This window comes from Saccostrea cucullata, unplaced genomic scaffold (genome assembly GCF_032062105.1).
Source record: "Saccostrea cucullata isolate Sc308-1 unplaced genomic scaffold, CSIRO_AGI_Scuc_v1 ctg2238, whole genome shotgun sequence".
Lineage (NCBI taxonomy): Eukaryota > Metazoa > Mollusca > Bivalvia > Ostreida > Ostreidae > Saccostrea > Saccostrea cuccullata.
Genome location: NW_026936289.1, coordinates 20,927 through 36,827, shown reverse-complemented (window position 1 = coordinate 36,827; position 15,901 = coordinate 20,927). Strand labels below are relative to the sequence as shown.

The window sequence follows — 15,901 nt, the reverse complement described above, 5'->3', positions numbered from 1 at the left end:
CATGAATGTTAAATATTTTTTATTCAAATTGTTCTAACTCCGCAGAAACGCACGGCGACTTAAAACTTTCATATCATATAACCGACCGCCTCCTGGCGGCCGGTAATAAAAAAAAAAACGATAGACCTATACTATAAAACTACACCGTGTTTTATAGTATAGGCCTATCGTTTTTTTTTTTTATTAGATATTTTTTACACGCCAGGAGCAAGTCCCTGTGCTCCGATGCTGATATTCTCTGAAGGAAAAAAAAAAGAGATCGAGGGATAACAACGTTAGTAACGTTATCTGATTATTACATGTAGATCATTGCAGGAAATTTTCATATATCTCTGAAAGACATCAGAACTCTGCTCGCTGACTGGAAAATTTGTTTGTTGAGATTTAAAGAACCTTGGAGGGGGGGATTCTATGGCCCATGGGTACCCGGTAGACATCTTGTAACAGATTTATATAACAACCAGTTTCCAGACAATATTTTACACATACAGTGAAACTTAACTAATACTGATGATGTGTATTCTGAAATCTTGCATAATACAATGTAAAAAAAAAAGTCCCTTTCATAATAACAACTGATGAAAATCATTTATTTAAAATTTCTAATCCAGGTCAAATATGGCCAATTTCTTTGGAACCATTGGTGCCTAGACTCTCGATTAAATTAGCATGATTAGATGATGTTCTCTGTATTAATTATACTTATACAAATCTACAGTACATAATGCTGGGTATCGCAATTGAGAAATCATATCATATCACCATATTTTATAGTGCAATATCATACTATTCCGCTCCTATTCATTTTTGCTTTTCTTCTTTTCTTTTTTAACAGATGTTAAAGAAATAAAATGACAAAGACAAAATTGATGTTATAAAAATGGATTCTAGTTAACATCAACATGATCTAGCCACATGGTGTGGCACATCGATTTGATTGTGCCACGAAGAATGTATAATAGTCTGAGTGTTTCAAAAGTCACAACAGACATCTCAAACTTGAAGTGATAATTAATTCATGTAGTACCATTTTTTTTTTATCCAGTAAATCTTTTTTGCTGCCATTTATTTATTGAACAATATAAGTGCAGGCAACTTATTTTTTTATATTTTACAGATATATAAAGTGATCAATACATTTAGAGACCATAGGGAGCCCAAGGATCCCATTTTCTCTTCCTACAGATACTTGTAGAAGGAATATGAAAAGCCTTCTAACCAAGCAGTTCGCTCAGACTGATGTGAACGTGAACACCCTCAGGATCAAGTAGTCCTGTCAACCTTACTTGAACATGTCAAGCAGTCCTTGGATACAACAGTCATCATCACAGGCTCTCAGCTCATGTTAACATGAACAATCTTGGAGTTCAACATCCATCACAGCCTACTATGAACACAAACAGCCATGTATCACAGCAGCTCTTTCTGCCTCCTATGAATATTAACAGGCCTCCTATGAACATTAACAGCCTTGGAGTGCATCAGTCCAGTCTTCCTACTGTGAACATGAACAACCTTTCACAGCTTAGATTTCCTTTTGTCATTTATCCTGTGAACAATCTGTGTAATATGGTGCAAGTTCCAAACAATATAATGTTTCCCTCAAAAAACAATGCCCAAAATGCTGAAAATCATATGACAGAAGCTGATACCAAAACTACCACCTTATCCAATCCCAATCTCAATCACAGTACTGATATTGCACCAGTTACCATGTCCTTTTACCAAAATTCTCCTGTTACTGTCTCCAACTCAAATGTTATAAATAATACAACAGTCAACAACTTAAAAATTCTGAACAGTGGTGTACCTGAAGGTGCTCTTAATCATTGTGTAAATGTGCAGACACCAGGGCTTCTGAAACAAGTTTTAAATGTTCCTAATGCAGTGGCCCCACTCTTGTTGGTACCAAACAGTGCTGCAAATCTGGCCGTAACCAAAAAGTGTTTCAAGATAAAATTGACACCAATTAGGCCTGCACCCCAGAAAAATTCCACAACAGTCAACTTTAGGCCCACACAAGGCACAGAGTCCGAGAACAAAACATCACCTGAGAACACCTCAAAAATAGTATTACCAGCAGATGTAGAGGTTACAGAACAGAGCTTTCAAGTCATTTTTCAACCAGTTCAGGAGCAAGATTCATTGCCAGAATTGGAAAGAGTTCAAGTAAAAGTGGAGGAAAACCTAGTGGAAAATGAAATCCAGCCTACCACCCCTATAGGAGAAGATGAAAGGGTTGGAAATAGCCTAGAGGCATTACAGGTAAGGTGGGTGTAAACAGGTGTCTAAAAATCTACCATAATTGGGGTGAAGAGAAAAAAATCATATCAGATAACAGGTAGTTTAAAAGTAGATTTAATTACTTTTTCCCTTGAAAGATGGTCAACAAAGTTCTTCGTCAATTGTAAACTTTTTATAATTGACTTCTTTTCAAGAATCACTTGGATTGATTTTAACCATTAATTAAGCTTTAGCCACAAAGTATCCTTGGTGAAGGGGTTTCAGTTTGAATTATAGTCAAATGAAAGGTCTTCTATGAAGGAAAGATACATGTATATAATAAGGAATTAGTAAAAAAAAAATAATAATAATGACATCTTGCCATTTCCTGGATAATATAGATGAATTTACTTTTGTGAGTGATTATAGATCTAATACTTTCACTGTTTCACATGTTTCATGAAATATTTTTAGACAAATAAGCTATGCTTTATTTATTTATTTTTTTTTTTCATTTAAGAAATGTGGCAAGAAAATACCTGAATATGATAATTATGGAAGAAAAATTACAAATGTAGAGGCATCTGCTCAGCATGAACATGACAAAGAGGAAAGAAATAGCAAACATAAGGAAATAGGAAACAAGCCAAAAACAATCATAGTCATGATTGGGCAAAATAAAAAAGGGGCTGCAGTGCATCCAGGTTCTGTGAGATTTAGTCAAAAGACATCTGTGGAGAGGTTGAATAAATCCTACGATTCTTTGGATTGTGAAAAATCCCATGTGAAGAAATCTTCAGATGATTTGCATCTGAAACAGTCACACAACACTGTTAAAGCACAGAAATGTAATTTTTGTGGTAAATCTTATGTTTTATCCTCTTTCCTTAGACTCTCTTACACAAGAAATAAACAATTAGCCTGTGATAAATGTCTTAAAACAAACAATTCAAAATACCATCTTAAAAAATATCAGAAAAAACGTGAGCCTGAGAGGTTTCCATGTGATGTTTGTGGAAAGATTTTGAAGAGGAAGTGGAAGCTGGAAGACCACATGAGACTACACAGTGGTGAAAGGCCATATCCCTGTGAAACTTGTGGGAGAAGATTTTATAGTCAGATGGCCAGAAGTCGACACATGGATACCCACAATTCCTCAAGAAAAAGACTGTGCGAGATCTGTGGGAAATTCATCAAGTGGGGGTCGTCATTGCGACTTCATCAGATAAGACACAGGATCCATGATAATGTGAGCACGAAAGAAAGATCCGACATTGCAGACATTCCCTATGTTTGCGAATTTTGTGGCAAAGGCTTTTGTAAAAAGTCGCCCTATGAAAAGCACAAAATAAACAAGCATGAACGTAAGAAGAAAGTCAAGAAAACTCCCGATGGACGAATGATATGTGACACTTGTGGAAAGTCATTCTCCTGCAGCTCAACGTATAGGCGTCACATTGCCCTCCATACAGGAAAGATGAAAGTAACTTGTGAAAAATGTAATATGGTGATGCATAAAAAATCCTTGAAGAGGCACATGTTGAAAATACACAAAAAAACTTAATATCAGTGTGACTGTGTATGTTTTTTTTATAAATTAAATCAAACAAGGTTAACAAGTACAATTTATTTTATTTCTTTGATATAAGAAGAATGATTAATTGAAACTTGTCAAACTGTTTTAATGTATTTTTTTCAATATTTAAATAAAAAATAGTTTAATTATAGTGTCCTTATTTTCAAAATAATCTTCACGTGTTTTTTTTTTTTTCGATGAATTTAAAAAATGTGTTAATTAACTTGAAATAAAACATTTGTTACTGCTAATCGTTATATTTACTGGTTTGAACTCGAACTGGTTCCATGTTCGTTTGCCCTAAAATTGTTCGCCCGATTCCCCGTTCGCCCAGAGTCCGCTGGCCCATAAACTTGTTCGCCCTTGTTTAATGCGGAATGAAATCTAATGAATTTCTTTCGAAATTTTTGGTACATTCAAAATAAAACAGACTGTCAGACGTTATATCACACTAAATACATGACCTATCAAAGATCTGACTTTAAGTACATTAATCATTTTTGTTTAATTCCTTTTAATCATTTTTTATTTGATCAAAAGCAGATTCTTCAAAGGTAAAACCTTCAACATCCGCTGTTCAGTTCTTTAATGGACCTATTAACATCCCAGTCCTTTAATTGTTTGCAAAACATAGCGCAATTCGTAAAAATAATAGGGATGTATCCCTCTAATTATTAACTTTGATATTAATCATATTAATCATCTAATAACAATGTAACTATAGTAAAGTTCAAACACTAAGTCATTCAAAAACATTTGAATAAAATCAAAAATTAAACTAAATAAACATTATGACATTGTTCCTCGTATCAGAACTTGAGAAAAAATTATCCCAAGTTCACAAAGGAAATAAATAAAAAAAATAATTATGTTATTGTTTAATTCATTGAGTTTAAATATACAAGAATATATGAGTATTGGGCGAACCACATAGAGGGCGAACAAGATATTGGGCGAAAAATATTGAGGGCGAACGGACTCCCGCGAACAGGAAGTTCGGGCGAACGAACCCGTTACCGTTCGAACTCACGGCCTTCCGATCACAGCAAGCGCTCGATCTCTCTGGTTATAAAAATCATAGGAGCGGACTCTGGGCGAACGGGAAATCGGGAGAACAATTTTTAGGGCGAACGAACATGGAACCCTTAATGTTGAAGAATATAAGGAAGGTGTTCCAACTATTTATTGTTAAATTTAAGTCTTTTATCCTCGATATTTTGAATTCTGAAATACCAAGGGAGGTATTCAAGGATTAGAGATATCGGGGACTTGAAGTTTTTTTTTCCCACAGAGTTTCTGGTCTCAGTGTGTGGTTTCAGTGTGGTCTAGACGAATAATTCTTGCAATAACCGACCAAAGTTGGGACTTAATCTCCAGACATGAATTATTAGTAGTCGTCCAGGGATTCTGCGACAGCGTCACTCCAAATATCTAGCCTAGCAGAATCTCAACAGGGATTAGTTTGACAATTTCCCCTTTCGAAAACGCAGATTTGTCAGTGTTAAGTTCTTGAGATTTTACCATGCTCACGTGTTTATAATTTTTTCTGAAATATATTATAATTAAAAGCCGCTTATTTACCAAAATGTCCTAAGAAATTCCCGAAATGCCCCTTTAACACTTAACTACTTTGTTTAATGAAGGATATGGAGGTAACGAACAGTATTAAATCTCAAAGTCCATAAAACAATACAAAATAAGAGCAGAGCAAACACGGACTTCCGAAACATCAGAGGTGGGATCAGGTGCCATGGAGGAGTAAGCATCCCCTAACGACCGGTCACACCCGCCGTGTATTCCATGTCATGATCAGAAATTAACGGGAAAATTAAAAGGTGCTTGAAGTAACGAAAATGGCACCGTCTTATGCCAATGTCTTCATGGGCAGACTGGAACGCAACTTGTTACTTCAAGCACCTTTTAGGCCCCATAGCTGGTTGCGTTTCATTGACGATATAGAGATGAAGTGGGTGGAATGTCGCGAGAGCCTCGAGGCATTCATTACGTTTGCCAACACCTTTCATCAGTCGATCAAATTTACAGTAGACGTATCTAATTCGAAAAACGTATTCCTAGATACTACATCTACCCTGATTGATGGTGAAATCGAATTCAGTCTCCACACCAAACCCACAGACTCCCACCTATATCTTATGCCCTCTAGCTGTCATCCCCCACACACTTTTAAGGGAGTGCCTAAGGGTCTAGCCACCAGAATTCGACGCATCTGTTCGTCCCCTGCCTTATATCAGGAGCAAAGTGGTCTTCTTAAGTCCCACTTATGCAAAAGAGGCTACAATGCCCGCACCGTACAAACAGCTATTGATGAGATGGCAGGACATGACAGGCAAAACCTATTACGCTACAAGGAGAAAGACAATAGCGGTAGGGTCCCTCTGGTTACCACATACCATCCCGTCCTTAAGAACCTAAGCGGTATCCTTCAAAAGAACCTACCAATTCTCCATTCAAACAAACGAATGGCAGAGGTCTTTAAGGAACCCCCATTGGCTGCATACAGACGCCCAAGGAACCTGAAGGACATGGTAGTAAGAACCAGACTGGACAACCCATTACCTAACGGGGGCTTTAAAACTTGCTCTGACAGAAGATGTCTTCTTTGTAAGCACAGTACTGACACAGACAGTTTTAACAGCCCCGTTACAGGCCGCAGCTACAAAATACTAGGGAATTTGTCCTGTCATACTGACAACTGCATTTATCTCATCAGTTGCAAAGTTTGCTCCAAACAGTATATTGGTGAAACAGGAGATCTCCGCAGGAGAGTCAATAACCACCGTTCGACCATTAGGACCAAAAAACTCAATGAACCCTTTGGGGAACATTTCAACATTGAGGGTCACAAATGGGAGGATTTGACAGTAGTGATGATTGACCATAACCCAAGATGGACAGATGCTCAGAGAAAAAGCAAAGAAAAGTTCTGGATGCACAGATTGAAGTCATTCCGCCCTAATGGTATTAACAAACTAAATGACTTCACCAGAATGAACGTAAACTAGACCCAATTCCTGACGATACTAAACAAGATTATTCTCTCAATTTAGTGTAAACTCTATAGTCAATTTGCGTCACCAACTCTCGAACAACCCACATAGCTATGTATTGCTTTCGCCTTTGTTAATTATTTTTTCCCGGTATTAAGTCTTTAAATATTTCAAAATTTATAATGGATCATAATTCATATGTTTAAATATCCCTGCCATCTTATTTTTCTTTGATTATTCTTTATTAAGTAAAGTTACGCCATTTTGAGAGAATGAAACAATGTACGATTTACTGATTGTCGTAATTAATTAGCATAATTAATTCGTTCAATTATGTAAATCGCACTTCACCCGAGTATACCCGATAGACCGGACGCATTTCATAGCGGTCCGGATTTCTTTCTTTATTGTTGTTTTTAAAAATTTCGAATTCAACATGTAATTTATTAAGTATGTAAATATCTAGTGTTTAGTAGCTTAGTAGTAGTGCTAGTTGTTTTTGTTTCTATTTTTCCTTTGTTCTTATGACTTTTTAACTTTTTTCTTTGTCCTGAGGAAGGGACAGGACGTCCCGAAAATTTGACAATTTTAATTGTTCGTGTCGTTGGTCATTTTTAGTGCTTTATATATATATATATATATATATATATATATATATATATATATATATATATATATATATATATATATATATATATATATATATATATATATATATATATATATATATATTTTAACACTTGAATTTAAAAGTATTTATTACAAATGTATTTTCATAGGCGTCTTAAGCCCGTGGGGTGGGGGGGGGGGGGGGTGTAGGAATAAAATTTGGTACTGAAAAAAGTCCTAAGAAGCTAAACTAACCCACCCCGCCCACGAAATGGGATTTTCTTGATTGGACAACGTACATATTTTCCTTTTCTATGCTCGTCAGGTTGTTCTGTAGGTCTTAATTTTTTTTTTCATAACCCCCCCCCTTTCAATTTGCTTCCGACGCCAATGATTTTAAATATCTGGAGGAAAGGTTAGTGTTACAAGTATTTATTAACTTGAATTGCATAAAATTCCATGAATTATAATATTTACTTTGCAAAAATTCTCGGTTTTAGTGTTGATTCAATAATTATATTATGGCAGAGTTTTAACGCCGATACGGGTGAGTGGTGTAACCCAAGGGCCTATTGTTTATCATCGGGTTCGAGATACCGTGCTGTATTATGAGACAATGGTTTAGCATTTCTTCCTAAAAATTAAAGAGAAGATTTGAGAGCCAAAAAAACTATTTTTACTTTCCTTTCTGCAAACAATGACTTATGTAAAACGAAATACTATTGGTTGCTTTGTAAAATCTCAGATATTCACGTGATAACCCTACCTACCTAAAGCAGCAATCTGTGATTCAAGAGAGGTAATCCAAATTAGAATAAAGAAAATAATATTACCATTAGGAAGGATAACTCTGTCTATAGCCTGTTTCTGATTTCCAAGATGCAATGGTCACAAAGTACTTGTTGAAAATTGATGTAATAAATTTATTTCCGAGTTTGTTTGTATATCTTAACGAATAAACACAGGCACAAGTTATATTGAAATTGATGCAAACAGTATTTATAAATCACAGTAGTATGGAAAAAATCACTGTTACTGATTCAGTCCACAATTTATTTTCAAAGGTCCCAGGGTTCGAAATTAACTCATGTCCGTAAGTCCGAGACTAGTAAAAATTGTGTCGGACTAGCAGACTTTGTAAGGCACTAGTCCGTACGGACTAGTGCAAATCCGGATATAAGTCTTGAATCGGTTCACATTTTATTAATTTTATTTCCGAGTCTCTTAAACGTTTGAAAATAAACGAGAATAGCAATCGCGATAAAGCGTTTTCTACATTATGATCAATAGAAAAAGACGTGACCATGAGGAGATTTCAGAAAGTTGAAAACCCTCTATCTTTCACCACATGCTTCCAACTGATGTGTGGACACATATTTCATTGAATTAATTGATAAAATTTTAAGATTTGTGTTATTCTTTTTACATACTATTAGGGCGGACTAGTGGAATAGTTTGCGGACTAGTGGAAGCTAGAAGTCACTAGTCCGTGCGGACTAGTGCTAAAAAAAGTTAATTTCGAACCCTGGGTCCAAATATAATGTTACTTAAAGCAGATTTAAAAAATCTGGTGTTGAAAAAGATCCAGAAATCCACGTCTGTGTTAAGCACATGAATGAAGTGATGATGATTCCTTAGCATTTCATGAAGTTTATAAATCCCATTATCCAAGTTGAATATCACAAAGATCTATTGTTTCCAGTAAATAGTGATGATGATTACAAAGCATTTCATGAAGATGTTTATACCCCATTGTCCAAGTTGAATATCACCATTTATCCTGGAGTGTAACATCAAATATATTTGACATAATTTACAGTAGTAGCTAAAAAAAATATGAAAAGGGTTGAATTTTATGATTTAATAATTCATAATTAAGTAAAACTTGATCAAAAAAATATATGTTTATGGAAATATTTTGAAAAGTTTATTGTGGAAAAACCCAAATTGACTTAATTAATCTACACTAAGATGGTCAAATATTATAATTGCCATGTAAAGGCCGGATTAAAAATATATCTATATATGCAAATTTCAATAACTTCATAAATAACTCCCCCCCCCCCCAAAAAAAAGAAATAATGTCTTGATCAAGTATAAAGTCAATTAATATATTGATGATTTCATGTATTTGAATACAAAATTTGTATAAATCCCCTCATCATTGCAAACTTATTCCTGTGGTGAAACAGCTGATAATGACATATTTCAGATAAAATCATAAAGTACTTAAAATTAATTTAATTGGGAGCAGAACTAGGTTAACTAAATATCAAAGGAGAAGAACTGATTCAATAAATCTTATAACAGCTAGTGCAAGATTTGAGTATAGTGTGGAAAAACCCACGCTGACTGAATCCTCACTTTAAAGGGTGTCCAAAATAAAAATATTTTGTAAAATTAAAAATGTTTGAAATTTAAAAAAAAAAATTGAGAAAGTTGTTCAATGTTATGCAAGTCTTCAGGTAATAAGTGGATGTGAACATTCAGATTCAGTATAGTGCGGAAAAACCCGCGCTGACTGATTCTGACTTAAACTTTACATAAGCTGCAGGTCAAATACAAAATTATTGCATGGGGGTATATAAAATTTTACATAAAGTTTTAAAAAGTTTTACAAATTTGAAGGAAATAGTCTGAAAACCCCACCTGTGTGTAAAAAAACATAATGAGAATAAAAAATAATTTTAATATTATATATTATATTTATGAGGCAACTGGCTGATCAGTCAAAGAATGTAAAAATAGAAGGTGTGTTTGTGAAACACCATGCGCCTGGCAGCAACAAAGTTATGGCTAAGATTTAAGTTGACAACAGACAAACAAACATATAAACAGACAAACAGACAGGACAAAAACAATATAAACCATGGATCTATCGATTTTAATGCATAAAAATTAATATGTTTTTCACGGAAAAATGCTGAGAAAACCGTTTTTATTTATTATTTGAATTTTGAAATCTATAGCAAATTGAAAATGATGTGAACTGTAGGTGCTTGTCCCTATCAATCATTCTCAAAACAAGTCTTTTCAATAAAATTAAAAAAAAATAAATATGGGATCTGCCTTTTGGACCTAGTCTGAACCAATCCGGCTTCCGTGGCGGTACCAGGGACTTAAGTCCCCGCCGGCACAGCTCCAGACTTTAGACCTACTTGGCAGATGGGAATTTTAAATAAATATTGATATTTCTTCTCTATAAAAAAAGGGAAAATGTATTGACTGAATAACTTTAGGTATAAACAATTTTTTTTACCGATTGTAACAAACACACTAGGTACTGTTCCATCACACATCAAGGACAAACTTCAGGTTAACAAATTTCTTTACAACAAACACACTAGGTACTTCTCATTTCATATCTACTAATAAGCATTGGTATCTAAGGCTGGATTCAAGGAAATCTTATTTCCCTAAAACTGTATTTATTTTTTTTTGTTTTATAAGGTACAAATGTCTACTTGTATAAGACCTTGTCTAAGACTTCCAAAAACATTGAATCTTATAAAGATGAATAAATGAAAATTGTTGCAATAAAAAAATCCTTTTCAAGCTTCATTTTTTTACTGAATTTCAAATTAAATATTAATTTTTGAAGTTTTCAGGTTCCTTGAAGAAAGGGTGTATGTTTGGTTAGGCACTTTCAAACACAGGGTGTTCCAATAAATCTGATACCATTAAATTAAGAAAAATATTAATGCATAAATTAATACATTATTTTAAAAAGCCATCAGTTTATGTAAAGTAATTAAAACTTTTGACAAAATATCTAAAAAAAAAATTGATGAAAAAGGGAGGAAAAAAGAAAAGAAAAAATGATTCATTTTTCAATATGGCTATTGTAAGGATAAATATGCACTATGCCCAATGATGTCATTCTTCTTTCTATAAAATAAAAATTATTTGAAACTTATGCCAGCATTTATATGGTAAGTCTAAAGTAATTAAATTATTATCTAATTTAAAGTCTAAAAATAGTAATTAAGATTTTTCAGCAAACAATTTCATTTCAGACATCTCAGTATGACTTCTTTGAAATGTTAGGTACAGACCTGGACTAATGACCTACTTGGCAAATGGTATACATGTAAATAGTTATTAATTAAAAAATGAATTGGGAATTCAGATGTAAAATTACTGCTACATTAAACCCAGCAGTATCTTTTTGCTTGTTCTGATATTTTTTTGAGCCAACATTTTGATAATAAGGTGTCAGGGTGAATCCCATCTTTATAGAGTTTGAAATTATATTATCTCTTTACTTTCAATTTTCTACTTTTCCCACAACGATATTTATCTGTAGTACTTAAATCACAAGAAAACTGGGGGGAATATACTTCATTGCTTTTATTTAATTCTCTAATTCTATTATTTAAGGTGTAAATTTGTTGCTCTAATTTGTCATCATCAAATTTAAAAATAATGGGGTTTTGTGTCCTTTGCTCTTATTCCATTCTTTAACAGAATATATAGGGGTTTCTAAAAAAGTAACTTTACAGCTAGGATATTTCTGAAGAATTCCTTTAATTTCTTTACAGTTCATAATAATATTATCAATTTCATCATCATTATCGGATGTAAGTGTAATATACTGCTTATTTTTTGAAGTTAAGTTACATGTGCCTAACCAAACATACAACCAGATGTTTCCATGACGTCTAATTTTTTCCATTATGTTACTTTTAAGCCACTCTGTGCTGTCTTCAATCTTTGCACCACTACGTGCCCACCACAGAATTTCTTTTTCTGTACTATTCATAACATGCCTTTTCAGCCAGTTGCCTTTACTATCTGATAGTACAACAGGAACATAGCTTTTCTGACCTGATGGTGGTTGTGTAGGTTTAGAAATAAATTTTCGAAGCTTGTTTTCAGACATAATGAATTTAAAAGAATTGCAATTACTGTTATTGCAAAGAGTAGCATTGGTCCAGCACTAATGAAGGATGGGTAGTGTCTGTGTCTGTGAAGGTTAAATGACCCTCTTTAATGTCTTGTACAATCTCTTGTACCGTTAGCTCAAATATATCCTCCCCGTCAACTTCTTACTCTCCTCTTTCCCAGTATTTTACCTGTAAGAAATTAAAAATGAAATATTAGTTGAATGGCATTCATATGCCTGGTACCCAATATAAGTAAACCAATACAGTAGAATATGAAATTGGCATTCCAGACTCTTTAAGCTTTGTGATATATGTTTATACTAAAATTGTGTATACATGGACAGTAAAAAAGCATTTATAATGCAAAGTTGAGAACACATATTTAAAGTTTAATTAAAAAATTATAATAACCAAATATACATATTTTACTCATTAAATAAGAAATTACAGAAGTATTAAAGAAAACATAGTGTGCATATAAAAAATACAGTGATTTATGCAACAAAGTATGAAATATTTCAACATGCCAATGAATCACATGCTCAATCATGCACGGATCATAGGGGGGGGGGGGTCCGCATCCCCCTGGAATTTGCAAGACTATAAATTCATATGCTAAAGCAAGTAAAGTGACCTTGGACCCTCTCTGGAAAAAAACAGACCCCCTGGAAAACACATATTTGCGTTAAATTGGAATGAATAGTCAGAGGTTTAGATCATTAGAAGTCAACGACACCCCAGGATCAGCGCCTGCTCAATTACTTTCTTTCTATCATACTAGAACTATGTACCAGGTACAATAAACAAAATCACAAAATAAACCTAGCAACTATATAAGTACATATTATAAGATTTTGTTGAAGAATTATCATATTTCTTAAATAAAGCATAAGCAAAAGATTACGATATATTAATTAAATTTTCTTTCTATTTTATGTCACTAGTTTTACCTTTTGTATTTGATTTGAGAACTTTCAAAGTTATGGTACACCTCCCTCTCTGAAATTAAGTGGGTAGGGTGGTGTGGGGGTTATAAATAAAAAAAGATTTTAAATTGTTAAAAAAATAGCAAGAAAATAAAATTATATAAACGTATGGATGTTAAAATTCCCACAACATTTACACCATTTTTTTGTTTTATAATATTGTTAAAGTATTAGATTCAAATCAATAAATTATATTTTATATGTACTTTAAATATTCCATCCTGATATGAAACAATTTTTCCCTCCCATAGGCTGTCCTGACCTTCGTCGGTCCATAGGTGTTTGAAGTATTTCCCTATTAATTCCAGGGGTTTTAATGTTGTATCCTTCACAGACACAGAACTTCTTGTTATAGTACTAGTTTTTTCAATCAAAGTTAGAAAATTGTTTGTAAGAGTTTCTATGTCATGACTTTTTTTGTTTTTGCTAAAATGAGTTAAATGTTTGTCTGCAGGTTGCAAAATAAATACAGTCTTCAATAAATTGATTTGTTCTTTCAAGGCTGCTACTTTTTCTTTTTTCGTTGGAAGTTTTTCTAATTCAGTCTGCACTCGATTCTTATCACTCCATAAGCCATGTGATTTTATTTTATCCACTGCAGAATTAACTTGTTTTTCTTTCTTTTGAGTTTTTAAAAGTACAGATTTTTGCCTCTCTCTTAATTGTTCTAAATGTTTTCTGAATATATTTTGCTTTCGCTCCTTCACAACTTTTAAAACCTTTGTATTTCTTTTTCTTGCTTTGGTAATTAAATCACACTGATCTTTTTCAGATTTCGATTTTAACCATTCCGATGTTTTGTTATTTTTATACATGATAATACTTTCCATGGTATTGACATTGTAAGTGGGGGCTTTTGCTATGTTAGAATCTAATTTGGACATCAGGCTTTCAACATTGATATTGTTGGGAGGACAAGACTGGCTATTTTGAATAATGTCTTTGGGTGGATCATAAAATTTACCATCTTTTAAAAAACCCTTAAAAAGTTGCTCACATTTTTCCTTTAAAACTACACACAGACTCTCTAAAACATGAGAAGTGCCCGCATCATTTACAGACGGTAAAAAAAGAGAAGAAGAAACTTCGTCATGAAGAGTTGGCCCACAAATTAATTGTATTTTGTTTTTCAAAAGTAAAAGAGGATTTTCAATACAGGTTTCAAGAAATTCTACCACTCTTCTGTACACACTTCCCATTTCGATAGCAGAAGTTGAAACTTCAGCACAGTTCCAGTAAGGTTGGGTAAAAAGAACGTTTAAAATTCCTAGTGCACGTAAAATACATAAAATACTGTTGTCTGCAAGAGCTGTACAAATATAAGAATGTATAAAATTCAAAGAACTTTTTGATTTTTTAATGTACTTTAAAATATCTTCATGAAGATAAAATGTTCCTGCTGCATTGTAAAATAAAGTATTAATCTATTTCCCCTGAAGTTCGTGATCCGTACCCTTGAAATATTCAACTTGTCTTTCAAGTATGTTGCAGCAAGGAAGGGGTCACCACATCCATCTTTGTAAAACAATTTGGAAACACAACGCAATAAAAACATGGTTGAAGACTCATTATTACTTGAATCAAATTTGATTTTATAATCTTTTTCTAGTTTTGAAATTTCTTTAAGTCAAACATCCGAAAATTGCAAAAGAGGATGCACAGAACATTTAAAAGAATTTATAGATATCTCATGATTTGTATGGCTCTTTTTTTTTCAGCCTCCAAAATATTATTGACTTTTTGTTCTGTTGCACTTCTATCAGTCATGAAATTGCTCACATTTGTGATAATGTTAAAATAGGGGTCTTCTGAGTCAGTACAAGTATCATTAAAAATTTCTTTAAAACAACTAACATATGTGTCTGCTCTGCCATCAACAACCTCTCGCAACCCAGCTGTAAATGTTTTTTCATTTGCTGAAACTTCCACTCCATAATAGTGTCGACCTTTCTTAGTGGTGGCATCTCTGTGAATTGTTAGATTATCTAGATCTTTGATTTCAGAACAAATATGAGTACGACTAATAATGCCTAATTCACTACTTAACTTTGCAACAGTTGATGGATGTGGCAACTCCTCTACATAAACATCAACAAGAGCTAACACTTCTCTGATAATTGGATTGATGTGTTCAGAAGGAATATTTCTACTTCTAAATTCATACAAAAGTTTTCTTAATTTAAAATTGTATGGATTGCCCCTACTTTCAGTATTTCTGAAATTTAATGTTTTTGGGGTTTCTGTGTCTTTATCATTATTATCTTGTAAAGATCATTTTAAGATTTCAATCTCTTCTTTGAGGTCATTTATATCTGATTTGATTGTGTTGCATTGGGTACCAATAGTACTGTTATTTTTATTTTGTTTACTTTCTCTTGAAACAGACTCTTTTAATTTTACACGGAGACTGTTGATCGTAGTCTGCAATCGTTGGATAGTGTGTTTATTTCTTTTTAATTTCTGATTCAGTACATGTACTTTGATATCTTTTAACCTTTTTTAATTCTTTTGTTCTCCTTTCGCATTTGCTCACAATTAGCGCAGGAATCATTTTGAGTTTTTTGTTTTTTTACTTTTTTTTTTGTACACTTTCAACTTGTTTTCGCTTCAAAG

General features: G+C 33.3%; 1 protein-coding gene across 1 annotated transcript; it reads left to right on the top strand.

The window, feature by feature from the left end:
• Nucleotides 1-1,127: 1,127 nt before the first annotated feature.
• Nucleotides 1,128-3,787, top strand: LOC134245268 (zinc finger protein 112-like). Its single transcript, XM_062727570.1, has 2 exons — nucleotides 1,128-2,265; nucleotides 2,744-3,787. Exons 1-2 carry the CDS (start codon nucleotides 1,351-1,353, stop codon nucleotides 3,785-3,787), a joined length of 1,959 nt encoding a protein of 652 aa, XP_062583554.1. The 5' UTR covers nucleotides 1,128-1,350.
• Nucleotides 3,788-15,901: the final 12,114 nt, after the last annotated feature.

What these genes read in the sequence shown, in the direction of transcription:
- LOC134245268 (XM_062727570.1), top strand. Translation starts at nt 1,351, where the DNA reads ATGAACAATCTTGGAGTTCAACATCCATCACAGCCTACTATGAACACA. An exon ending in ATAGCCTAGAGGCATTACAG is followed by an intron (nt 2,266 to 2,743) that starts GTAAGGTGGGTG and finishes TTTTCATTTAAG; the next exon opens with AAATGTGGCAAGAAAATACC.